A 26,105-nucleotide genomic window follows, 5' to 3' on the forward strand; every position below is an offset into this window, starting at 1 on the left:
GAATTGAAGGAGTTTTGCTCAAGGGATAATTCCCACTAGAGAAATGACTACTATTACGTAGCTTCTAAGCATGTTCTCTAAAGAGCTTAGTGTGTTTTGTTGAAGGGATAAATCTCCACTAGAGAAATGACTACTTTGAGTTTCTTTATTCTTATAAAAGCTTAAAGCGAGATTTTTGTTAGTGGCTCCCTTTTTTATTCATGCAACATGAGTGATTGTTGGTATCTAAGGGTAACACATGGATTGTATCAACACTTTACACGTTAAGCTATTCCCATTTATGATTATGGTTGTTGTCCTAGTTTAAAACAAGATGCATAAAAAATGCTTCGCCTTTTATTGCTTTGGAGGCTCGACTCACCTCAAAACACATGGCATTTTGAGTGGTAAGTGAAAAAGCTACATGAAAATCATTGCAAGTGGGAAGAGATGGATGTGTGAGAGCGGGTGTCCATACATTTTGCTAAGCATGATCAACATAGATTCCATGACAGCTTAGAGACCTATTTGAAAACGTTAGTGGCACTACAATGAACTTGTTGAATTACTATCCCAAATTTTGGGTGGCTTTCAAGGCCTTGAGAAGGTGTAATTTTCTTTTTCTTTTTCTTTGAATACATTTCTTTTTCACCATTTAAAAAAAAAACACAGATTCTATGACATGAGAATGCTTATGGGTTCCTTGAAACCACTAAGAGATAAAAAGGAAGATACAAGGGGCGCTCCTCCAATGTGGCCAACCATAGCCATTCAAGGCAAAGAGGAAAAAAAAATGTGTAGAAGGGGAGAATGTACACCTAGAGACAAGAACCTTCAATAAAAAGTGTGGGTTACCCTTAGATCGAGGTGTTGCCTTATGCATTTGAGGCAAGGTGGAATGAATTTTCTCTTGCAAAGTCTCCATCATGGTCAGTGTGCCCATGTTCAAACTTTGAGGCTTTTGATGAATTTAGGCCTTGTACCTCACAACTTCTTCTATCATATGATACGTTACCAACATCACGTTCTCCGAGGACACTATGATGCTTGAGAGTGGACAAGGGTTGATAAGCTTCAAAACTCTTGACTTCTAGAGTGGAGTCCAAGTGGTAACTAATGTGGACTCCATGTGCATTGAGAGAGAGAGAGAGAGAGAGAGACACAGAGAGAGAGAGAGAGAGAGGATTGCATGGCAACCTTGCTATCTCTGAGGGCTACTGTGATGATGAGTAAGGTTGGGTTTAGACCAGGCAGATGCTCGACTTGCAAAGGGGTGTTCATCTGCCGCTTGGTACAAAATCATCGGACCTTGTTGCTGTTTGGCAACCCACCATCCCCATCGGTCTGGTGAAAGGTTAGAATTCGGAGTAGAACGAGCGCGTGTGGGTTGCAGAGCGATGAATAGCTATAGTTGTGGGTGGGTGTTTGCCAGTTGTGTCCGCCTCATTTGAGCATGAGCCAGACAGATAGTGGTGGACTTGATATTTACTATTTAGCATGTGTTGCCGACATCATGAAAGTAGATTGAAAGGCAGGGGAGCAGATGCAATGCTGAGAGGCACAAACAAGGGGAAGCAAGGGGGATTAATGGATAGTGATTAGGGGAGGGATTAGGGAGGTAAAAATATAATTAGCGAGCTTGCCACCCCTCCCCCCTCCACTCTTGAGTAGATCTTGACGGAGCTCGAGCTTCATTCTTTCATTCCATTCATTTTTTGAGCTTCCATCTCCATCTCCTCCTCTGTTTCCCCGCCTTCTTCCCCTTCCCGCCCATCTTCACGAAGCTCCAATTCAAGCTCATCTTTCTCCTTCCTTTGCACTCTTTGTAGCGCCTTCTCCTTTGCTGACTCTTACCTCCTTATTCGCTCGCCTTCTGGACCTCCCCGCCAGCATGAGAGGCACCAAGATTGTCGCCGCCGCAGCTGCATTCGGTAACCTGCTCAATGGATGGGACAGTGCCACTCTCGCTGGCAAGATCTCCCAAACTTTGTGCTCTTTCAGCGTCTCTTTTGCGCTCTCCGCGCAGCGCAGTACTCTCTTCCAGTTTGCCTCGTGACGCATACAGACGCGCCGATTTAAGTTTTCTATGCCACCTGTTTTCTAGTGTAAAGCCCGGGCAGTTGTTATCAGATAAATAATCTCCTCGAGATAGTTCGAGTCCGATACTCTATTTGTAAGAGAGGAATTAATCTGTCCTTGTTGCGCAGTCTGCACCAGAACAACGGGGAATTTGAGTTGTTCAGATGAATAGCGCCTTCATACATTATCCAATAGGCCGATCAAATAAAGGATGCCAGTGCTGCATCAACAATTTTTTAGATTCCTTTTTATTATGTGGCATAACGTTTCGCATCCGATATTTTCTTCTTTATAAGTTCAAAGGCTGTCACAACGACCAAAGTCAATATTATGATCCGCTCTTCCCCTGCAATAGGAAAGGTCTCAGACAAAGATTCTGCATACAATTGTAGGAAATGTCCTTGGAATAGGAGAGGTCTTAGACAAAGAATCTGCCTACAATTGAAGGATTTGTTCTTTAGCGGTCCTCCTTTTATAGTCCTTTGGCATTGATTGTATACTTCAATTTTCCCCACGACGTTTACTATCTTTATAATAAATGGAATTGATTGCCTTAACATAAATGAATTTCCCCAATAGATGTCTCTGGGCTGAACAATTTCTTTATATGTCTTAAATTGTTCCTTGGCTCAAAAATTTTGCTCGCTCAGCTTGTGTTTCTTAGCTTTTTTAGCTTATCAGCACTGCATTATTTTCCTCCATTGGTTCAGGAACTTCCCTTATTCTTCTCACTTGAAAGATCTAACTTTTTCTTGTTTTGTGCATTTCAAATCGTAATGCCTAATTGGCTAGTTAACGAGACTGATGTGAAATAGGGAGGTCCGTTGGGAACCATAATTATGCGAAATGTGTGGAAGACGTAAAATAGACACACACAGTTGCTCATCTTTATAGAGCACTCTCACATGAAGGAGAAGCTTGGAAAGATTAGATTACTTGGGTTTCCTGAGGCAACCATATAATAGAGCACTCTCACATGAAGGAGAAGCTTGGAAAGATTAGATTACTTGGGTTTCCTGAGGCAACCATATAATAAAGCAGTCATCTTTGATTTTCTCAATTTTACTTTTTCTAAAATCCTTCTTTGATAGAGATTTAAGGACGGTACACCACTATATTATTTGTTCCCTGGGCCTGTGAGTTAAATCTGGCAGCCTCTAAATTGTTTATTTGAGAACTCATCCTCATAATCTAGAAGATTCCTTGATGGTTCAAAAAATATATGATAATTCTTCAGTACCAAGGTGTTAAACATTGTTTATCATATTGTCAACATTTAAAGATTCAACATACATCAGACAATCTCACCCCTTTGTTTTCTTAAAATCTTTCATCTACCCGCCTCCATCTCCTGTATTTCACTGGTTTTGAATTATATTAGGGAATGTCACCTTTCTCCTGTATTTGAATAGCTGGTCTGATGTGTCTAAATTGCAGGAGCGTTGCTCTATATAGAACCAGAGTTCAATTTGGATGCACAGCCTGTTCTTGAAGGTTCTGTTGCAGCTGCCTCACTTGTTGGTGCTGCAATTAGTACTACATTTGCAGGGCCAGGAGCAGATTGGCTTGGTCGATGCAAAATGTTATGCATATCAGCTACAATCTTTTGTATCGGTTCTTTGCTTATGTTGTGGTCTCCAAATGTGTACATGCTCTTGGTGGCCCGCCTAATAGATGGTATTGGGGTTGGATTAGCTGTGACAGTTGCACCCATGTACATTTCAGAAATTTCTCCAGCAGAAATTCGTGGCCAGTTGAACACATTTCCACAACTTTTAGGCACAGGAGGCATGTTTCTGGCATACTGTATGGTTTTTGGGTTCTCTCTCACCAGCAGTCCCAGTTGGAGGATGATGCTTGGATTTATACTCATACCTTCTCTCATTTATTTAGCTCTTGGATTCTTTTACCTTCCTGAGTCTCCAAGGTGGCTTGTGAGCAAGGGTAGAACAAAAGAGGCTAGGAAGGTTCTACAACGGCTTCGCAACAGGGAAGATGTATCAGGTGTGACATTGTGAAGTTTCATGTCTCTTTTTAAATATTTTTTTGATGTTTGTTGATAATTTTTTGATGGCATTGAAAGTGAGTTTTTGGGCTTAAGTTTTTCTTTTTTCGGCTCCCCAAATCCTCCTTTGTACAGATCAATAAACGGGGGAAAAAGACATAAATTGATGTACATTCTTGCTAGTGATGCATGTACCTATTATCAGTAAAGAGCGGTTCTTGTATGGATTTCTGCTTTATTAGTGACAAGATTTAAATTACTCCTAGGCTTCCCCTTTGGATGTGGCATGAAAATTGAACTGCGGAGAAAAGGGGTTTAGAAGCAACAAGGGGCCAGCAAATCAAAATGGATACGTTTAGGAATCTGTTCTGCAAAGTACCAACTGGCCTACATATCTTCTTCTTTCAGAAGTCTCTTCTTGAAGTCTCTTATACATGATGAGGAAGTTGAGGCTTGAGCTAGTTACTGTCCAGTAAAGAGAATTTGTTCATGAAGGTTTTACCATGAGCAAATGCAGAACCTCATCATATGTATGGAATTCGATCCACATCCAGGTCATTTAGAGGGGGTGTCACATTAGGAAAGCAATGCCCAGGTATGGGCCCTCATATGAGAAAGACAAAGACAACGGCTAGACTACTATAGAAGGCTGTTGGAGATCTTTTACTCCAGACGCGAAGTCCAGGCCCTCGTTTTGCATTAATTGTGTGGATATATAGGAGCATATGCGGGTCTAGGTGCCTGCCAGATTCCTGCCTCAGCTCTTGGCATTAAGGAAGTAGCTCAATGTGCCCCCCCATGAAGAGAAAAGCGGATCTCCGTGTGCGCGTGCACGCACGTGGAACTGCTTTTGTAATATAGATTCTTTCTATCTTAAGTGGTGCGTTGCCCTCTCAGCTAGACGGTCTAAGCATTTTTTTTCTTAGATGCTCGTTTTGGAGAAATTTCATTTTAGTCTTCACAAGTAGATGTAGCTTCAATGAAGAGAATGTGGACTACTTATTGATTAGCCTTCTCCTTTAGTGCTAGCCTTTGTCACAGTTGAGTCTGTCCTTCACCTCTGTAGTGCTGACAGAAACTCAGTACGGAGACATTTGTATAAATAGATGAACAAGTATATGTGGGTGTGTGGATTTGTATGTGTGAGAGCATATGTTTATACTATGGTCTACACCCACTGTTGGTCGCTGATGATGTCAGTGGCGATGTTGTAGTAGCTAGTCCCTGCTATGCGTGATGGAGTTAATGGTTTTCAATCTTGTAAGTGACTATTGTGAGATGAAAGCTGCACCATGTGTTGTATTTTTAGAGGTCATATGAGTTTGGGCATGTTTTTGGATTCATCTAGATATATATATACATGGATCTCACACAAAAGCACACGTGCACATGGGACTGTTCTAAGTAATATAATGCCAAATGGATTTCAAAAATGTGTGTGTGTGTGTGTGTGTGTGTGAGAGAGAGAGAGAGAGAGAGAGAGAGATGGCTTTTATCTGTTTTGCTAGCTTACCATTGAGAGGTATCCTATAATCACAAGAACCTACAGATTAGGTGATTGGGTGAACAATTTTGTGGTTAAAATGGTTCTTTTTCGTTTTTGGTCAGGAGAGATGGCCCTCTTGGTAGAAGGATTGGGTGTCGGAGCAGATGCTTCTTTGGAAGAATACATTATCCAACCTGCTGATGTGATTGAAGAGGAAGAGGATCCAACTGCCAATGGAGAGGAAGCCATCAAACTTTTTGCTACGGAAGATGGATCATCTTGGATTGCAAAGCCCATCTCCAGTGTAACTGGCTCCCAAGCGTTTCTGTCAAGACCTTCAAGCGTGATTCAACAGGGTACCCCCCGTCTTCAAAGCATTCCTCTCATGGACCCCATGGTTACCTTGATGGGCAGTTTGAAGAGCACATTTGCTGACAATTTTCCTGGGTTTGGAAGCATGCATAGCAATGCCCTAGGTCATCAATTTGAACCTTTTGATGATGTGAAAAATGAAAGATGGGATGAAGAGACTGGAGAGAGGGAACAAGAAACAAATGCTTATTATTCTGGTGACGAAATGGCTGGAGAATTGGATGAGAGTCTGACTAGCCCTCTACTTTCGAGGCACGGGAGTGATCAGTTGGAAGAATCACATCTTCCTAGAATTGATTCTATCAATGGACAATCTATGTCTAGGCCAGGTTCATTATCAAGGCTAGGAACGAAGGACAGAAAGGGGCTTTCATCTACTGTTTCTCAAAACGAAGCATCTGTAGGCAGCACGGGTATTGGAGGAGGCTGGCAATTAGCTTGGCAATGGACAGGCCCTGAAGGGTCAGAAGGCAAACCAGAGCAGGGAAGTTTGAAAAGAATTTTTTTGTTTCAGGAAACTCCAATAGACGGACCTCGAATTGGTTCCACATATTCCTTGCCTCGTATTGGTAGTACAGTAGGTGAAGTGGAACCTATTCAAGCTGCGGCCTTAGTGAGCAGGACTTCTCAATATGGAATGGATATAAATTTGGAAAACCAAGTCGGTCCTGCACTTGTGCATCCATCAGCAACAGCCACAACAGGGCCAGCATGGTCTAATCTGCTTAAAGGGGGTGTAAGACAGGCTCTTATAGTTGGGGTTGTATTGCAAATTCTTGAGCAGGTAATGACACAGTTCACCTTAGCCAAATTTTTGTTGTCAAATTCATCAAATTGTTTGTGTGTACTAACAAAAGGTGTCTTCTCAACAGTTCGGTGGAATAAATGCAGTCCTCAATTTCACACCAGAAATACTCCAGGAGTCTGGCGCGGATGTATTACTGACCCAAATAGGCATCGGATCTGATTCTGCTTCTATTCTAGCGAGTGCAGCTACCAATTTAGTGTCTCTTCCTTGCATTGTGATAGCGATGCGGCTCATGGATGTATTGGGTCGGAGGTATGTTCAGATATAAATGCATCTATAAAAATGCTGTAGAATGTTTCTTGCAGCTTCTCCGTTCTAGTATTCTATAGGGACCTGATACTGGCCTGTGTCTTACTGCAGGAAAATCCTCCTACTCACTCTCCCAATTTTAGTGATAGCTTTACTGGCTTTGATTATCATCAATCTTGTTCCCTCGAGCGATGCAGTGTTCGCCACAGTGTCAGTCATGAGTGTAATTGTTTATGTTTGTTTTTTTGTCATGGGTTTTGGCCCTATTCCAAATATGTTGTGTGCCGAGATATTCCCAACAAGGGTACGGGGAGTGTGCACTGGGATCTGTCAAGCTGCTATGTGGATAACAGATATTTTGGTGACTGAACTGTTTCCCATCCTGGATGCTTCCATAGGTATTGCAGGAACATTTGGCTTTTTTGCAGCATTTTGCCTCATAGCCTGGATATTTGTGTTCCTAAAGGTGCCAGAAACAAAAGGAATGCCATTAGAGGTCATTGTTGAGTTTTTCGAGATGTCTGCTACCGGGAAAAAGAAATCAGCAATGGAGTTTGAAGATAAAGAGAAGGAGCTGGAAACTTGAGATGTAGTGCAAAGCTTGCTTGATGATGGTTGTTGCTGAACTGAGAGGCAAAGGAAACAAACATGGAGCACAGTGGAACCTCTTCTGACATGGGCTTGAAGAGCTGAATGATAGTTAGCAGTTACCTGATCAATTCTTTTTGTTGGAAATGTTAGGACTCCATGAAGAGCCGTGTGCACATTTAACGAAGTGTTGGGAGTTAAGAAAGCTGGGCATGTCTCTTGCGTGAGTGAATATTGCAGAAAAGTATTGAGAGGATTATTCATTGTTTCTGCACACAGAAGATTTTCAATGGAATCTTGAATCTCTTGCAAAATTTACCAGAAAGCTAAAAGGAGAAGAAGCATGATGTCTCATGTAATTTAGATAAGGCATTATTGCAGTCTTTATCCACATTCTAGCCCAAGGATTGGCTTTAGAGTATATAGCTTTCCTTATCAAAGCGAAACTCTGAATATATGCTTGATTGCAAGGTTTGTTCTATTTTAAATTTAATAAAATTTTGACTCAGGCTGTGATGTGGATTTAGAGCTTCCTTGAGGCGTATAACCTTCCTCGCAAAGTAAATCCATTGATGGCAAGTGTTGCCTATTTTCTTTTTTGATGTCTTACAGCTTTGGTCTTTTGTAAATTTTGAACCGAGGCAATAATGTGGGGCTTATTCTGTCCAGATCACATCAAGTTGGTGTGGTATTGAAGCCATAACTTGATATATGAATAATTATATGGATAATTAATAAACCCTCTGGCCAAAACCTCTAGGGAGATGTATGAAATTGAGAACAATTTAAGCGAAATGCAAATAATGCCATTTAGGGTGTTTGAAAAATGCAGAATAGCAACGTACACTGACTGGATAGGGTCTAATCTATGCTAGAATAATTAAACTGCACTGTTCAAAAGCCACTCAGATATTTCCTCCCTGAAAAAAATCCTGACAACAATTCAAGCATGCTGAGAACCAATGTAAGCGAAATGCAAATAATGCCGTTGGGGTGTTGAAAAATGCAAAATATCAAATGTACGCTGATTGGATCGGGTCTAATCTATGCTCGAATAATTAGAATGCACCGTTCAAAGACCCACTAAGATATTTCCTCGTTTCCGTTTCCGGCATCGGGATCAGCTCAGCCATTCTGTCATTAACCTTGTAATGAATCGTGCCTTGATTGTCCGCATAATCGCCTTCCTTTTGCTGCGGACCGTGCATTTCCAGAGAGCCTTCACTGTTTACCTCTTGCCACTCATCAAGCTCCAAATCATAACATTCGGAATAGGGACGCCCTTTGAAGCCGCCCAGACCTCCCACCACATAGAACTTCCCTCGCAGAACATACGAGAGTGGACTGCTCCGGGTGCGGAGCTTACTTTTCCTCCTCGTCCATTTGTTGGCCATGGGGGAGTTAGCAAAAAAGTCTCGTAACGAAGGTCCAGACAATCCCGCCCGGCCTCCAGCTACCACGAGATGGCCATTTACCACGGCAGAGGCCCTTCCATAAACTTCCGCTGAAATATTTCTCTTAGGCCTGGGAACTGGAGGAACGGGGCGCCATTTCCCTTGTTCAAGATCAAAAACTATCCAAGAAGTCCCTACAGACACAGCGAAGGGAGAAAAGCTTGGCTCTGGGAAGTCTGGCAAGGCAAAGGCTGGCGACGTCATCTGGCAGCCCGGTAGCAGGTAGTTTTGGAGTTGAGGGTGGGAGGGAGAAGCACGAAGAGGCGTTCTGGTCCTGCTGCGTTGAGGCATTGCGCGAGATGAACTATACAGACTATGGACTTTAGATGAACGCAGCAAGATGAAGCATCCCAGCAAATTCAACAGCAAACATGCCCAAGACCGTGCACTCTAGACGAACTCAGCAAGATGAAGCATATCACAGCAAATTCAACAGCAAACATGCCCAAGACTTTGCACTCTAGTCGAACTCAGCAAGATGAAGCATCCCAGCAAATTCAACAGCAAACATGCCCAAGACTCTGCACTCTAGACGAACTGAGCAAGATGAAACATCCCAGCAAATTCAACAGCAAACATGCCCAACTCAACCAAGAGACTTTGCACTCAGCAAAATGAAGCATCTCAGCCAATTCAACAGCAACCATGCCCAACTCACCCGACAGACTGTGCAGCGAGACGAAGCATTCCAGCAAATTCAACAGCAAACATGCCCAAAATTCTCAACCAAGAGACTGTGCACTCTAGACGAACTCAGCAAAAGATGAAGCATCTCAGCCAATTCATGCACATCTCAACCGACAGACTGCACTCAAAACGGCAAATTCAACAGCAACCGTGCCCAACTCAACCAATTCACGTTCAAGTGAAGATCAGTAAGAGATGAGAAATGCCAAGTGAAGATCAGGAGCTTTCTTCGAAAATGAAATGGAAGTTAAGAACCACCATCATCATTCTAAACACCATCATTATTCGAAAAGTTAAGTTAAGAACCACCATCATTATTCTAAACACCCATCATTATTCTAAGGGGCCTCTCCCACTTATGCCAAGGCTGGCCAATGTGCCGCTCGCGGTCGTCAGCATAGCCCGGCATCAGTCCCCACGACTCATCTTTGCCATGTCGTCTGTGACAAATGTTGGGGCGGATAATGGATTCCAATTATCCCGCTTCATGCCGCCTTGAATAGCCACCAATCAAGCCACAAGGTTTTCTCTCAACATCGTAATGCCCAGGTTGAGAGAGCTTTTCTCCATCTCGAGGCAAAGATTTGCGACGATTGATCCAGTGTTTGACATTGGAACAAGGTGGGCAACGGCATATGTGGGCATATTTGCCCTCGTAAAGTGTCACGAGAACGGCCTTTAAACGCACAAAGACACCCATCATTATTCTCAATGATAGTCTTTCCTCGAGGGCACCCTTTAGAGTAGGATAGATGGATTGGGGGGGTTACAGCTATGTATGCATCCAAATGCCATCTCTTTCACACTTCCCATAAAAAGAGGATAACCGAAGGAATACTTAGGCCCGATCATCCTCCGGTCAAGCTCAAAATTTTTTGACGTTTGGCCATTGTTTCATTCACACACACTCAACATGTTTAAAACAAATAATGGTTTCCATTGGCCCAGTTCTAGGTTTTGGGTCCAGTATTTTGCATGTCCGCACCTAGGATGGTCTTTCTAAGATTAATTCGCAGCTGACAACTTTTTTGTTGAAGAAGGCCTATTGAAGGTTGCCATGTGGAAGAATGCTCCATTTCTAAAAACTTTCGAATAAATGTAAATCCTAAACTTAGTCCTCACCTTTGGCAGGCTGATAAGGAGGAGATCCGAGAAGTATAGGGTTCAACATGACGCCATCACGGGGCTCCGATCGAAGTGGTAATGGATGGAGGATTCTTGATGGAGCTAGGACAAAGGCAATCCTGAATCATGAAACCTCATTAGCATTGAATAGGCATAGATCTCAGAGATGAGTTGGTCCTTTAGCTTGCAAGATCTTGGAGGCAACGTGATGGGAAAAGAGATCGCTCAGCTAGCCTTTCAACTTGCAAGATGCTAGAGGCAATGTTATGGGAAAACAGATCACTTAGCATTGAGCCAGCCAAAATTTCAAACTAGTTGGTTTGATGGCTGACCAATAGGGAATGAAACTGTTAGATTTTTGGATTTCTAGTTGTTGGTTTGATGGCCGATCAATAGGAAATGAAACTGTTAGATTTTTGGATTTTTAGTTACAATGCCATTCAAAATCCGGTTATACTTTTGAATTTGCTAGTTTGATTGCCATTGAACAAGAACTAGGTTGGTTAGAGAATTTAATTTTCCCAAACTATGTGAAGAGGACATTGAGAGTGCTCAGATTAGTGTCACTAAGAAAGATCTTAAAGAGAAAGTGACCAAACATGTAGCCCTACTTCAACGAGTAATGTCATAAGGGCACCTTGAGCTTCCCCTAACCCCGAAGCATCGCTCAAGCAAATGCTCACCTCCAGCTTAGCTTTGTGCCCATGGGTGAGCACTCAAATTTTTAAAATGGACAGTTGGAGAGTAATGGGGTGCGCCCATTCTAGATTGTCCAAGAGTATTTTTTGGTGCCCACACAGTGGGCTCTACTTGGGTGTATAAATAGCCTAAGAGATCACTGCCCACACTTGCTCTTACAAAGGCAAGCTCATGCGGTGTGTACCCACCCTCATTCCTTGACATCTTATCTTTACAAAACTAGCCTCCTATGGGGAAGAACGGTGAATGTTCCTAGGTTTTTGGTTGGACGGAAGTGTGGCTAAATTTCTAAGCTTACAATAAGGAAGAGCATTTTCATCTACACGCTTGCAGGACCACATAGTTTTTGTTCTATGCATATGTATATTCATAAACAAAGAAGCAAAAATGTGCAGAGGCATAAACCAAGATAACGTTGCCCATTTGGATCCAAATGTAAACTTCATGGCCATGCCCACATCCTTTGCAATCTTGTCCTTGTACGATTGCAATGTCCTCGAGTCCACATTGCTGCAATCCATGTCTTGAAGTTGTGGTGGTGCAATGGTTTGTAGATGGCCATAGCTTGATGATGTCGTTGGAGTGATGTATGTTGCATTATACCAATACACATTCTTCATTCGCAAGGAGGCCAACTTCTCCCTGACAGTGCCTGGTTGATGCCTTGTCCTAGCGTAGGGGCATCCTCTTACCCAAGACACAAATTCACAATGATTTGTGAAGGTTGAGAGTTGTACCTTGGCATTGCCTGCTGGTTGATTCCTTGTCCTAGCGTAGGGGCATCCTCTTACCCAAGACACAAATTCACAATGATTTGCGAAGGTTGAGGCCTTAATTTATAGACTTAAATGAATGCCTTATAGAAACTAGTCTAAAAGCTCATAGCCATGCCACTTGAAATCTTCTCCTTTGCCAAGCAAGGACTGTAAGAAAATCGAATAAGAGTTATTGCACATTGCAAGCAACACCAACAAAACCAAGTGAGAAAACTTTAGATTTGTCCCCACAAAGGAGAAGAGTGCTGGCATCGAATTATGACTATGGGCTAGCATCCTTGTTTGAGAGCTAGCCGCTAGCATTAGACTAGAATTTTGACTCCTACATTATGAATTTGCTTTTGTAGCTTCCCCATTGTAGCTCAATCTACAAGTTCAACACATCCCTGCAAATCATGCAAATATCTATCAAAGCTATCCATACTTTATAATTCGTACCTTGAAAGGAGTGACATTCTCACTCTACACTACTAACACCTAACAGCTTTGCTCTAGAGGCAGTGCTGAGAGGTGCTCTTAGATTCTATAGATGCTATTAGAGAAACACAAATCTATAAAGATCAAGAAACCTTCAATCCTTGTCAAAAACATGACTATAGAAATCGCTAGATTGTTTTGGGCCATAACAAGACAAAGTCTACAATGAACATGATGATGCAAGATGAAGCACAATGTAGGTTTCATGGATTTTGCTAGTGAACAAAGCTAACTTTGAAACCTCAATTGGCATTGTAATGTGAGAAAACCTACCATGACATGTAACAACTATTGCAATCTCTACAACATATAGATCTCGCTCATGCTTTGGACTCCCTTCCCCTAAAGAGATTTTGAACAGTGGGATCATCTTGGATTGTGCAGTACCAACACAAAGAAGTAAGCTCTGTTTGTGTAGTATCAACTTACAAAACTTGGTGTTTATTGATTATTCTCAAAGCAAAGCTGATTACATGATTTGTAACATTGTTACATCTTTGAGATGAGTTTTATACATCCTACATATTTTCAAAGTTTTTACTCAATTTCACATTAGAATTAAAGCACATCCAGTCACTTTGTCCCCCTCCTAATCGACCTTCTCAAAGATGACGAGTTTGCACATTTTGTACAAAGTAGCTTTGAGTAAATCTGAAAGCTCATAAATTTTTTGGAATCAGAATGATCAACCAGACCAAAATGTCTTAAGGATAATTTGGCTACTCTTGATTGTGGTTTTCATCCTTGTTTTGCCACACGGTTAACAAACCCCCCAAGACCCGATTTGACTCCTATCCTAGGGTGTGCTTGTGCAATCAAAGTTGTGTTGCCATATCCTTTACCCACGTGTTACTATGGTAAAGTTGTGTTGCCATATCATTTACCCACGTGTTACTATGGTAGAGGTACCACTACTGTCTAAGTTGGCAAGCTTGTTGTGGATTGTTTCCTTGAAGTGTCTGAGCTCAATAGACTTTTGGTTCATAATCCAAAAAACCACCATCAATAATTTTCTCAAATAGATAGATGTAGCACCCTTCAAGTGATATGACGCATTGGAAGACAATTTGTAGTTTGAGAATCTAATATCTTTTCATTGTTGAGCATGGATAGGTCTTGGTCAATTGTTAGAGACACTTCCAGGATTAATGCTAGTGCTTCACTATTTTTGGCACTATCCTTGAGGGTCAATCATGGATACCTCTCATTTGTGATGCATGTCTTTCTAGGGGCCCTAAAGTAATGGATACCTCTCATTTGTGATGCATGTCTTTTCATTGTTGAGCATGGATAGGTCTTGGTCAATTGTTAGAGACACTTCCAGGATTAATGCTAGTGCTTCACTATATTTGGCACTATCCTTGAGGGTCAATCATGGATACCTCTCATTTGTGATGCATGTCTTTCTAGGGGCCCTAAAGTAAGGGCAAAAATATTCAACATTTGAATAAGGGCCTCCCCCCCTTTTTTTTTTGGGAAAAGGGGTGTAAAATAGGTGCAAAACCTAACCTAACCGAATGTACTATAATTAGTTTTTCTAACCTATGGGTTAGTTCTTATCCTCCTCTCTCTTCTCTCTTCCTATCTCTCCCTCTCTCTATTTTCTTTCTCTATCTCTCCTCTCTCTCGTCTCTCTCTACCCCTCCTCTCTCTGCCCCCTCTCTCTACCTTTCTCTACCTCACTCTCTCCTTTCTCTCCACTCCCTCTTTTCTCTCTCCTCTCTCCTCGAACTCTCCTCTCTCCTCGCTCTCCCTCCCTCTCCTGCTAACGAGGAAGTTTTCACGTGGCATCGATTTTTGGGGCAATGGCAAGTAGTTGTGTGCGATCGGCATTGATGGGGGCAGTTGCGGGTGGCGGTGGGGAGACGGGGGAGTGAGTACCGAGACAGGGGAGTGAGTACCGAGTAGGGGGATCCGAGGAAAGAAGTAAATTTATAAATAGAGATTAGAACCGAACATTCCCCTTGAGGTTGATTTCTAAGGCTACCCATTTGCCTAAGGACCTATTCCATATCTTATGATACTAGAGATGCATGACATAAGAACACCTATTATTGTGCCTCCTTTGCCCTCAACATGATTTGAGGAATACCAACATCTTCTTTAGTCCACACTTTGAAACTTTTTCTTAAGTGATTATCCATAGACCTTAACTTCTTTTGTCCCTAGTTTAAAGCTTTACCAGCTTCATTCCTCATGCTAGGCTCATTTATCATTAGTTTCTAAGTGAATGGACACAAGTCACATTCCATCAATACTAAAGAAAAGAAAATGCCAATTGAATTCACCTCTACTAAACTTTCGTTTTGATGCTTTCCACAAGAGTGTGAAGTCCTTGAGTGCTTCTCCACATATGTTGACTGCTTGGAGAGCAAGAAATGTGGGAGAGGATCTATTATCCCTAAGCTAGTTAGTCGACTCATCAAATCTATCTAGGTCAGTGAATCCACATATGTTGCAAGTCATGAAAAATATAGCACTATAATAACTTACCATTTTTGTTTTTCTTCTTGGATTTTGATCTAAGGCTCTTGATTGTGCCTTGCATTTCCATTGAGATTCTTATCTTGTTATGATAGAGGTCTTGGGTTGGTTGTGTCTTTTTGAATAGCTACCTCTAGAGTTTGAGCTTCATCTAACATCACCTCCTTTGAGAAATCATCATCCATAGTCTCAATAGCATTGGCATTTGTCTTTGTCAATTCTATATGGGCTTTAAGCTCCATCCTTCTGCTATCTTTTCTTCTTATTTTTTGCTTTACCCTTGGAGATAATAAGCTCCATCCTTATGCTATCTTTTCTTCTCATTTTTTGCTTCACCCTTGGAGATAAGTTGACCATGTCTATGTTTGTTGTCACAAAAAGGAAAGATTTTTCGAGAGAACCAAAGGAGTCTCTTGTTTCTTTCTTTAATGAATCCTTTCTGTTCTTCCTAAATCATCAAATAAAACTTCTCCTTCAACTTCAAGGCCAAGGCATTTGATATAATGTATAGCTCATACTCAACGATAAAGTCTCTCTGTTGAATGTTCACCAATATAGGATTGCCAATCAAACACTTCAAGGACCATTTAGGGTCTTGCAACAAAGAGCCTCTTGAGGTTTAATAAGCTCATTAAAAATGCTCCAAATTTGCGAGATTAATGGCTTCCACAATTGATGGATGTGTCAAGGGTCATCAAACTAGACTTGGTGATCTAAGATAGGACATTCACATCCCTCATGCTCCTCGAAGAAGGGACTCTTCTTTGAATAGTGACTTATTAATAATCATCACAAACAAATCGAGAAACATAAATACATAAAATCGAAGATATCCTATTAACTCTCTTGGTAAAGTGTCTCTACATTGAGATATTAGAACTTGCATTAGGTGATGGCCTTCAACCTTTTCCTCTAGCACATAGAATCATCCTCAGAGCTACCGGGCTAGCCCTAGTCCTTGATGCTTGTGGAGTACTCTCAAAGTAGACCCAAGTGGATTCAATGAGGCGACTTGTCCACTATCAAGCATGCACAAACATAGCTATCATGGTGCCCTCCAATCATCTAGAGGAGGAGCTTTGATTCCCCTTTCCTTTAAAAAATCATACAGTCCAATCCATGGAAACTCCAAGCAATCCTTTGTTAGATTATATTTAAAGCCAATAACTTAATGAAAGTCCAAAATCAAAGGAGAAGGGGGCCATAAGAACCCCAGAGGTAGAAATGAACCCTAGGAGGAACATGAAGGCATAGAAGAGTCCAAAAATAGGAAAGGTGTCATGTCAAATAGAGTCTCAAATCTTGGCATTATTGACATATAGTCTCAAGGATGAGATTACCCTAAAAGTAAAGCCACCTTGGCTTATTTTGATGAGTATGAATTACTCGCATAGCACAAAACCCACACTTTCATTGAATTCTTGCATGGCCCCAGACCCCCAATAGCCTACATGGAATGTTGGGTCAGAAACATGTGGAGTAGGAAGAGAATCATAGTCATTAATGTTATATTTTTGAGAAAGGCTATCAAAGGTTATGAGTTGTCAAGAACTAACATTTATACCTAGAGAAAGGGTATCCATACTTTAACCCACATATATATGTTGAGTTTGATCTTGATCAAGATTTCCCTAGCTCAATCTACATCACGTCTAAAAATGGGAATGTTTACAAGGAATAGCCAATGATCTTAAAAAACTTGCCTAATTTATGCTTCCTTTGTGGCTATCATGGACACATGGTCAAGGACTATCTAGTTAGGCATAAGAGCTCTAACCAAAACTCTAGTGTGAATAAGATTAAGAAACCTGATTAAATATGCAGATGCAAGGGTTGATGAGATAGGGATGGATGCTAAAATGCAAGAGGTCAACTTAAAGTAGTAACATAGTATGTTAAGTACTAGCTATAAATTATATCAAATGCCATGGCCTTGAGGTTGAAGGAGAATTTGCATTTAATATTTTAAAAAATTGAAAAGGATTAATTAAAGGAAGAAACATCTTTGAGGCTATCATAAAATATAAAGATAACTAAGGTTAAGACATATGCATTCTCAAGGTGGATTTGACAAGGCATATTGTAGAATGTAGTATGGATTCATTAAAATATTCAAAACCAAGAGATCTATTCAATATTGATGCTCCTTTCTCCATTGCTATTTGCTATTACAAGTGATTAAATCATGATAATTTGGGAAGGGTATCAATCAAAGGCATACAACTAGAAAATGTTCAATGGAGAATTAAGGAGCACTTTGTTGATGACAATAACCTCACTTTATGCAATGCGGATCAGCCCTTGACTACCACAATGGAATGTAAGTGTTGCAATATCTCAAGGTCGAGGGTTACCAAAAAGCTAGCGAGCCAAAAAAACCAGCGATAAAAAACAATAAAAAATTTATTAATCCCCCATCTTAGTAGCAAAAAATAATAACTAATTCAAAAGTCCATATGTTTCCTCAATGCTAGAAGGTTAAATATGCATATAACTTTAAAGCCACTAACACTAATTTCACATCATCCATGAGACAGTTTGTATGTTTAATTTCCAAGTCATTGCTTGTATCAAAGACAAACTTGCATGGATTAGTCTAGATTCCGTGCATATGTAAATGCTTAGCTTTTTAAACTCTTTTCACTCTTGGAACAAAACGCATGTTTCTTTGTTATTGCAAAATAATCCTTCCCTAATTATTTTTTCTTACCTCCCACTAATCTTACCAATGCAACAAATTGACCACAAATTCATATTTTGGTGCATTAAACTTTACTAGATGGTGCACAAAGACATGATAATCATCTAAAGTATGCCTTACCACCATTTGATTTGATATGTAGCATGATCCCGTTTGGACTTGTAAATCAAAAGATACAGGATCAATGTGGTTCCTGTTTTGGCCCAAAAGAGGACATTTTCACATCCCTGTATTTTTGCAAGATGTCAACATTTGATTGTTTTAGCCCAAAAGATGAGTTTTTAACATCCCTGCATCTTTTGATTGTCAAATATAAATGGCATAATGTTACATATCAAATCAAATGACAAGGCATGATTTAGATGAATATCATGCCTTTTTGCACCATCTAAAAAAGTTGTGTGCATCAGAATAGAATTTTGTGAAATATTGTCCAATTTCTTGCACCAAGTTTAAAGCAAGGTTTCCCATAATAGGGAGCGAGAAGACACTATTTATTTTGGCAAAAAAAAACCAAATTTTAACATCCTCTACCTTTTAATTGCACTCTTGGGATCACTCTTCATAAACCCATAAAGCATGTGCAAGCAAGCATGTGTTAAAAATTACCCCTATTCTTGCATTTTTACATTTTCTCATGTAAATGGTTAAACCCCTATATGTGTTTACATTTTCAATCTTAAATTTGTGACACTCCTTCATAAATCTACATATATAAATTACATTACGTTGCTATTTTATAAATCTCCTCATGCACATAAACAACATGTAAGTCCCCCCACAAAAAAATATCCCTCAATGCACTAAATAGCTATGTTACATGTTTATAAGTGACCTCCCAGGGTAATTGCCAAACCCAAATGGTGTCATGTTACAATAGTCCTTAACTTTAGACTACTCAAGTTCAAGAAATGTGACACATAACCACCCTTTTGAATACTTTATACTTCAAGCAATTATTTCTTTGCTTGCTTGATTTTCCAACCACTTCAACTAATTGTCGCGCTCGCTTTTTCTCGCTTGTTGTATTGACTGCCTCCTCAAGGTCTAGAATAGATCAAGACAAAGATTCCTCCACCTACGTGCTAATAGACAAAGGATTCTAAGTCCTATTTGAGGGGGTTATCTTTAGGTTATGGGTATCTCCATGGGCTTTCATATAGAAAAATAATTGTGAATGGATACATAGAGCAAAAATCAAGAAATGGTTGGAAAAGGGTGGCATGGTGAAGTTGAACCAACCTTCATTGTCGAGGAGATGAAGGTCACAAGAAAATTTCCAAAGACAAGATTGGACTTTTGCACTAGAAACAAGGCTAGAGTGTTTGGTTGCCCACACAAGCCAATGAAGTTCGACAATTGAGGATTGTTAAAATTGTCTATACCTCCACATAGTATAGGGAGAAATGCATAGAGTTGCAATTTCAAAAAGTAATAGTTTCAAAACTAGAACTCCAAATACTAAATCAAAACAATGAAAACCTAGAGGAGAATAGGATCTATTGTAACAAAGCACCACATCATTGTACCAAGATCTTGGTGAAGTTCCTAAATGAGATGATCATCTTGCATGAAAGTAGAGACAATTGCAACTCCAAATTTTTACCCATTCTCAATTGGGATAGACCATTTGGTGAAAAGACTCTTGTCCAACAGATTGATGAGGATGAAAAAATGTTTTGTCTCTCAATACATGTAGGCCTCCAATGCATGAAATAAGATGCAGTAATAATCTATGAATATTGAATGTGAAGCCCTCCTCTTTGGGTAGTCTTTTTACTATTTAATTCATTACAAAAACCATCATTGTTATCCCTAGATTTAATTCTAAGTCACATCAAATCTTGAATCTGACAATGCTAGCCAAAACAGAAAGAAATTTGTCTAAAGAATATGTGGCCTACCTTAGATCCAACCTCACTGATCTCCTCATATCCGTCGATGTCTCGGGAACCATACTCCTTATGTTGCCTAAAATCCAAGCTAACCACTATTCCTTACTATGCCTATTTGCGCATGCTTCCCATCACTTCCAACTAATTGAATACTCTCAAACATATCACCATGAATGCTTATATTTCTTCCTCCTCTTGATGGTCCTACCTTACAAAACTATCAATCAACTCAAGCACTTCTCCTAGTCATATCATCTCCCATTTCTTTAATTTCATGCTTGATTCCTCCTCTTACCTATCCACCATGGCTTTGTCCTCTCCTCTTACTATCCTCCATAGTTTTTTCCTCTCCTTTAAGGCCATACCTTCTTCGGACACCCATTGAATTTCCAATGCTAAAACAAAAAAATTATTCAATCTACTAGCTTCAAGATCAGCATGGTCCAAATCAATGTTGAGTAATGCCGTCAAAGACTTTTAGAAAAAATTATTAGACATGAAGTCAAGAGCAAGATGGGACATATCATGGATTTCCATGGACATACGGCATGTGAAAATCACTCAAGCCATCAAAGTAAATTGGAGCTGCAATCAGATTAGAGGAGGCTAAGGTTGCTCAAAGAAAGTTTCATCAGAGAGTACCTCATTGCATCGGATTCGTTCAGCATGCATCCTAAGTTTGATACATGCCACATCTACATAAGTGGGATGCAAAGATACATGATCCAAAAAAGGAAGCAGCTCATAATCGGCCTAGAATTCACAGATACTCCAAGGTGGAATAGACAATTCAAGGTACAGTCATAAAAGCTTTTTCTTGGTCATTTGAAGCCCAAATTGGACCCTATCAAAGCCCAACTTTACCATATATATATATATTTTTAAAATCACCACTTTTGGCCTCATTGTTTTCATCATTTTGAAGGCCAGTCATTGCTCCATTTTTAGGCACATTTCAACAAAAAATGATCATAAATTCGCCAAAACATACCCGAATTGCTTGCAATCTTCACCAACATAATTAGCCATTCACAAGCAATATCTTTGCAAAAATTCTAAGGATTATTGATCAACTTTGTGTAATTATTACTCAAAGGGCAACACACCATTGACAAATTGGCATTGTTCAAAAGAACATCATCAACGTCCCATAATGGAACCCATATGGGATCAACTTCCAAAAGATAACCCCCAATACCTCGACATGTATACTGATGATACATTGGATCAAGTGGAGTAAATCCCACAAGAACTTGACATGCAACATGATACACTTGCATACATGCCTATGCTCTCAGGCAAATGCAATCCTGAAGAATTCATTGTGTAATTTGAGAAACAATGGTTAGGAGACACCTCAAGGCATGAGGAAGATTATGGGTACATCAAATTCAATGAGGAAATTCAAAGCTCATGGTCCATGCTATGACAATATTTTATGCTACAATTTGCAGTCATTGCGTTGATGGAGCAAGGCGGATCCTCATCAAGATGCATTATCCACAAATTTGTACAATCATGAAAGATTAGACAGCTGGATTCAAAAAGTGACGTTGTCAAGGGTAGTTCAATAGAATCGGGATACTGTGAAAGATTATTGCTACAAGCTAATAAACAATATCATCGAGAGAAATCTATCAATAATAGAGTGCCACTTATTCAGAAGTTTTGTCAAGGGCTTGCATGAAGAAATTAAAGAGAAATTGGATCACTATAAATGCAAAGCTATAATAGAGGTATATGATGCTGCAATGATGATTGAAGAATCAATTGAGAAGGAATGCAAAATGATTGAAACAACATTAGAAAGACATGTTTCCAATCAAATAATGATTGAAACAAGTGAAGTCATCTCTAACTCCACAGATACACATATCATGAAGCTTATAAAATCATTAAATGCACTAGACAATAATGACGGTAATTTGACAATGGTTTCAAGCAAAACCCCTATCACTAACCTGTGCACATTGGAAAGTAAACCAACAAGTAAAAAGAAAAAAGAAGAAGAAAGGAGCTACGAAAGGTAATGTGAATGTGCAATCATTTGATGCCTTAGAACCGACCCTCACAAAAGCATATGGCCCAAAGGGGGAAGAAATCCAAAGCATTGCACCAGAAGGTTGTAACACATGTCTCTTGCATGGTGCAAACCCAAAGTGTAGCATTCAAGAACATCTTGGTCTCACTGAGGCTCTTCAAGTGCAATACTTTTGCAGGAAAAGGATGTACAAAGTATCCTCTGCAATAAGCTTCAAATATGGATGACAGCCATGGAAGAGGAATCGCATGTTGGCCATGCACATGGAAGAGGAATCACATGTTGGCCATGCACCATAGAATACCGAAGGAAAATCACAAAGGAACAAAAGTCGGATCTAATCTCTTATTAAAACCCTCAAGACCAATTCTTGACACATTCAAGAGGGGGGAGAACAAGAGACATCATGCCCACCACAAGATCTGCAACAACATAAGACTTTTTTCCAAGAGCATGTTCAACTAATGAATGAAGTTTGGAATGCTTGTTTGGCACCAACAACTGACACAGCTCAGGCAACAACTACAAGAGGAATAGGATCAAAAGAACGAACTTACTTCATGCCGTCTAGAGCATGACAATGAGATCCAAGAATTATAAGAGAAGCTCAATCAACTTAAACAAATGCTAGCAATTGACACTGGTCCATCTCAAAGACCTCCACAATTTGATAGAATTCAAAAGGGAGATTCTCCAGTTAGGATTGTTTGACAATAAAGATCAAAGAGGAGTCCAAAGAAAATCACTCAATCAAATGGCTACCCAACAAAATGTCAACATGGAGCCATCAATAGAAAAGGCACTGGTCCTTCAACAACAATGAGTATGCCTACAGTGGAGTATTCCTACAATCAAATGCAATGCAAACAAACAAGGACAACACCTATCTAGATACAAAAGAAAGATGTGCACCACTTTGTACCTAATAGACATCAAAACTTGGATAGAAGACTAATGTGGCCATGGATTCCCAAAATATGTATCAAGAAAGTGGGGAGTCTCCTATCGCAATAGGACTTGCAACTATTGATATACAATGCATTGTGCTAAAAGAAGTATGGGTAGCTTGACGACAGTGCACAAAGCCTACAAAGAGTGAGTCAATATCCACAAAAATGGGAGACATGCCAAGTATAGAGTCACTATTTACAAATGTTCCTCAACATGAATATCTCTAGCAATCCTAGCCACAAATGGAATGCTTTCAACGCATAAAAAGAATTAGATCCCAAAAATCAAAAGTAGATCAGATATAGATCTACATGCATCACCAAAGACAAACACATTAGTAGAGGCATGCACCATTGAAGGATGGAACGCAATCGAACCATCCATCTTACAAAATGAAGAGGTTGCACTTTTGCCAAAAGCATATCTAGAAATGAACTCAAGTGTCAACTCCCTATACTAGTCCAACTTGCCAAGATGCCTATTGTGACATGAAGTTGGGGGTAATAAACTTCACGCACCTCTTCACTTCCTACTGCTTTCAAACTGAGTGATAGAGATATTTATCACTGGGAAAGGGACATTAAAAAGAAGCTTTTATACCAAGAGACCACACCATACTTTCCTCCCTTAGATGAGAATGAATATGGTAACATCCCAAGTGATGTTGTACTCAAGCATAGGGAGAAGGAAAGGATCAGCGGAGGCCATAATCTCAGCAAGCTGGTCTACACCAAAGAGAAGAGCGATACGCTATTGAAAGAAGATCTTGCAGCTCAACATGACATGAACTGATATATATCGAAGAGTTTGAAGGGGCCGATTGGGTCGGATGGGTAGGTTTTGAGGAAACATTACACCTCCTTCATAGAAACCTTTACACTTAGCTCAAAACAATCTCCAAAAAAGGGAGCGGAAGCTCCAAGACTACTCATAGAGAGAGAATAAACTAGAGAGAGATGGACTCAAGAGTCTACATAAGATTATGTACAAGAGGGAGAGAAGGCTCATGGAAGAGGCTTAAGGAGACTAGAGCTACAACAACATGAGGCCTAATGGTGGAAGAGATGATGAACAAGGGAGAGGAGGCCTCCTTTTATAGAGAATTTGTCACCCTCCTTCACCCATTTACAATTGCTGCCTGTAGATTCTTTTCCCCATCAATCACATAAGCCTGTATGTCACCATCCATGTCCTTTTTGGCTACTCTTGCCATGTGTCCCATCAAAAGATGCTCAAGACTCTTAAAATATTGAGAAAGTCAAGAGTCTCCCCACATGGAGCCCATAGGGACCCTCTCTTTGCCATATGTCCACATCCTCCTTATTCCACATGGGAATTTTAGAAGGATTCCTCTTGACTCCACACTCCTCCACATGCCTTCCACATGCTTGGCATGTGGAATCTCTTATATTATTGGAACACATGGACATGAGCCCACCTCTTTATATGACTCACTCTTCCTATTTTCTAAAAACCCCATAATATCCCATACACAAATAACTCTCACCCCATACCAAGGTATTTATAATTCATACCTATGGTATTTACAATGATCCATTCCACTCATCCTCTCAATCCCATACAATATCTTAAAAAATAGAAATAAGTGAGAGCCGCTAGGCTATCACTTGATACTCAAACTTTTATCAAACATAGAAGAAAACAATACCAATGCCAACTAAAAAATATCAATTTTTGGCATCACACCTTTCCCCCCTTAGCAGATCTTCTCTAGTGACAGAGAGGGTCTACTAGCCCTCAAGGTGGTCGAGCATAGAAGAATTTAAGGCGATACTCATTGGTGCGTCCGAGTATCACCATGCCATCAACATCCTCAAGCTGATAGGTTCCATTGGTGACATTCATATACACCCTTATGGAGGCGTGGCCAAAAGTAACCAATCTCTCTACTTCTGTTGTGGAGTTAACACTCGAGGAAACATGCCTTCTTTCACATATTTCTAAACATCTTGTAGTTCTGGCCATCTAGTGTCTACCAAAGAAACTATCTCCTGGTCTTGTACTATAATGCCTTGAGTAGCCAACTCATCTACCCTTTGATTGTCTTTTTTGTTTATATGAACAAACTTGCAAAAATCAAATTGACTACATAGTGCCATAGCCTTTTGATTAAGCTCCTTCAAATGAGGACTTCTTGTCTTGTAATGCCCTTGCATTTGCTTTATAATAAGCTGAGAATCTCCTCTTATTTCCAATTCTTTAACTTGACTTTGAAGACAACCCTCCAAACCAAGAATCAAAGCATTATACTCAGCTGCATTGTTAGTTGTGATACCTGGAAGCTCTTCTCCTCTTGCCCACAACTTTTGACCTTCAGAATTCATCAAGACTATCCCCTCGCTCCTTGTTGGAATGAAGGACTAAAAGCCCCATCAAAATACAAGACAAAAGCTGTTGGTGTGTCTCCCTTTCATCATTAATGTCCTCCTTATATTTCTTTTCTTCTCTTAGATCCTGCCGTCCTGTGAGCAAATCTGCCATAGTGGACCTAGTGGTATTTTTAGTGACAAAAGAGAAAGAGAATTCTTGAAGCTCTGACAACCATTTTGCAAATCTCCCCTGAGGATTAGGCTTACGAACTAGATATGCTAATATAGACTGAGAGGTAAGGAAGAAAAATGACTGAGGTAATAAATAGGAGAGAAACTTTCTGACTGAAAACACTAAAGAGAGGGCTTGCTGCTCCATTTCTTCATACCTTGTTTCCACCTCTATAAGCTATCGACTGGCATAATAGATGGGTTGCATTCTTCTTGCCTCTCCTTTTTGTAGCAATACAGTACCAATTGAATGCAAAGATACACTTGGATTTACATAAAAGCCTTGAGACCAATCAGGGGGCTTCAATATTGGGCCCTTACTCATGGCCTCCTTAAGTTGCTAAAAAGACTCTTGTTGCTCCACACCCCATTGGAAAGAAACTCCTTTTCTTGTCAACAAGTTCATGGGATGCACTATCTCTTTGAAGTCATCACAAAAGCATTGATAATACTTGCTTTTTCCTAGAATTCTGTGAACACCAGTGACACTCGCAGGACTTGGCAATGGCATGATTGGTTAAACCTTGTCAGGATCCATTTGCAGGCCTTCTGCAGACACAATATGCCCCAACAAGACTACTTTTGTTTGAGCCAAATGACACTTGCTAGGATTTAGACACCCTCTTGCTTCATCAATGCTAGCTAAGGCCATATTTAACTTCTCCATGTGATCCATGCATCGAGAATA

General features: G+C 40.2%; 1 protein-coding gene across 1 annotated transcript; it reads left to right on the plus strand.

Annotated features, from left to right (window-relative positions):
• The first annotated feature begins 1,751 nt into the window (after positions 1–1,751).
• LOC147884125 (monosaccharide-sensing protein 2-like) lies at positions 1,752–7,887 on the plus strand. Its single transcript, XM_087398334.1, has 5 exons — positions 1,752–1,949; positions 3,496–4,062; positions 5,672–6,705; positions 6,794–6,981; positions 7,090–7,887. The coding sequence occupies exons 1-5, from the start codon at positions 1,871–1,873 to the stop codon at positions 7,562–7,564; spliced, it is 2,343 nt and encodes a 780-aa protein (XP_087254460.1). The 5' UTR covers positions 1,752–1,870; the 3' UTR covers positions 7,565–7,887.
• Positions 7,888–26,105: the final 18,218 nt, after the last annotated feature.

The sequence above is a fragment of the Dipteris shenzhenensis genome, chromosome 27, assembly GCF_047967505.1.
Source record: "Dipteris shenzhenensis isolate YYH24624 ecotype China chromosome 27, Dip_SZ_1.0, whole genome shotgun sequence".
Lineage (NCBI taxonomy): Eukaryota > Viridiplantae > Streptophyta > Polypodiopsida > Gleicheniales > Dipteridaceae > Dipteris > Dipteris shenzhenensis.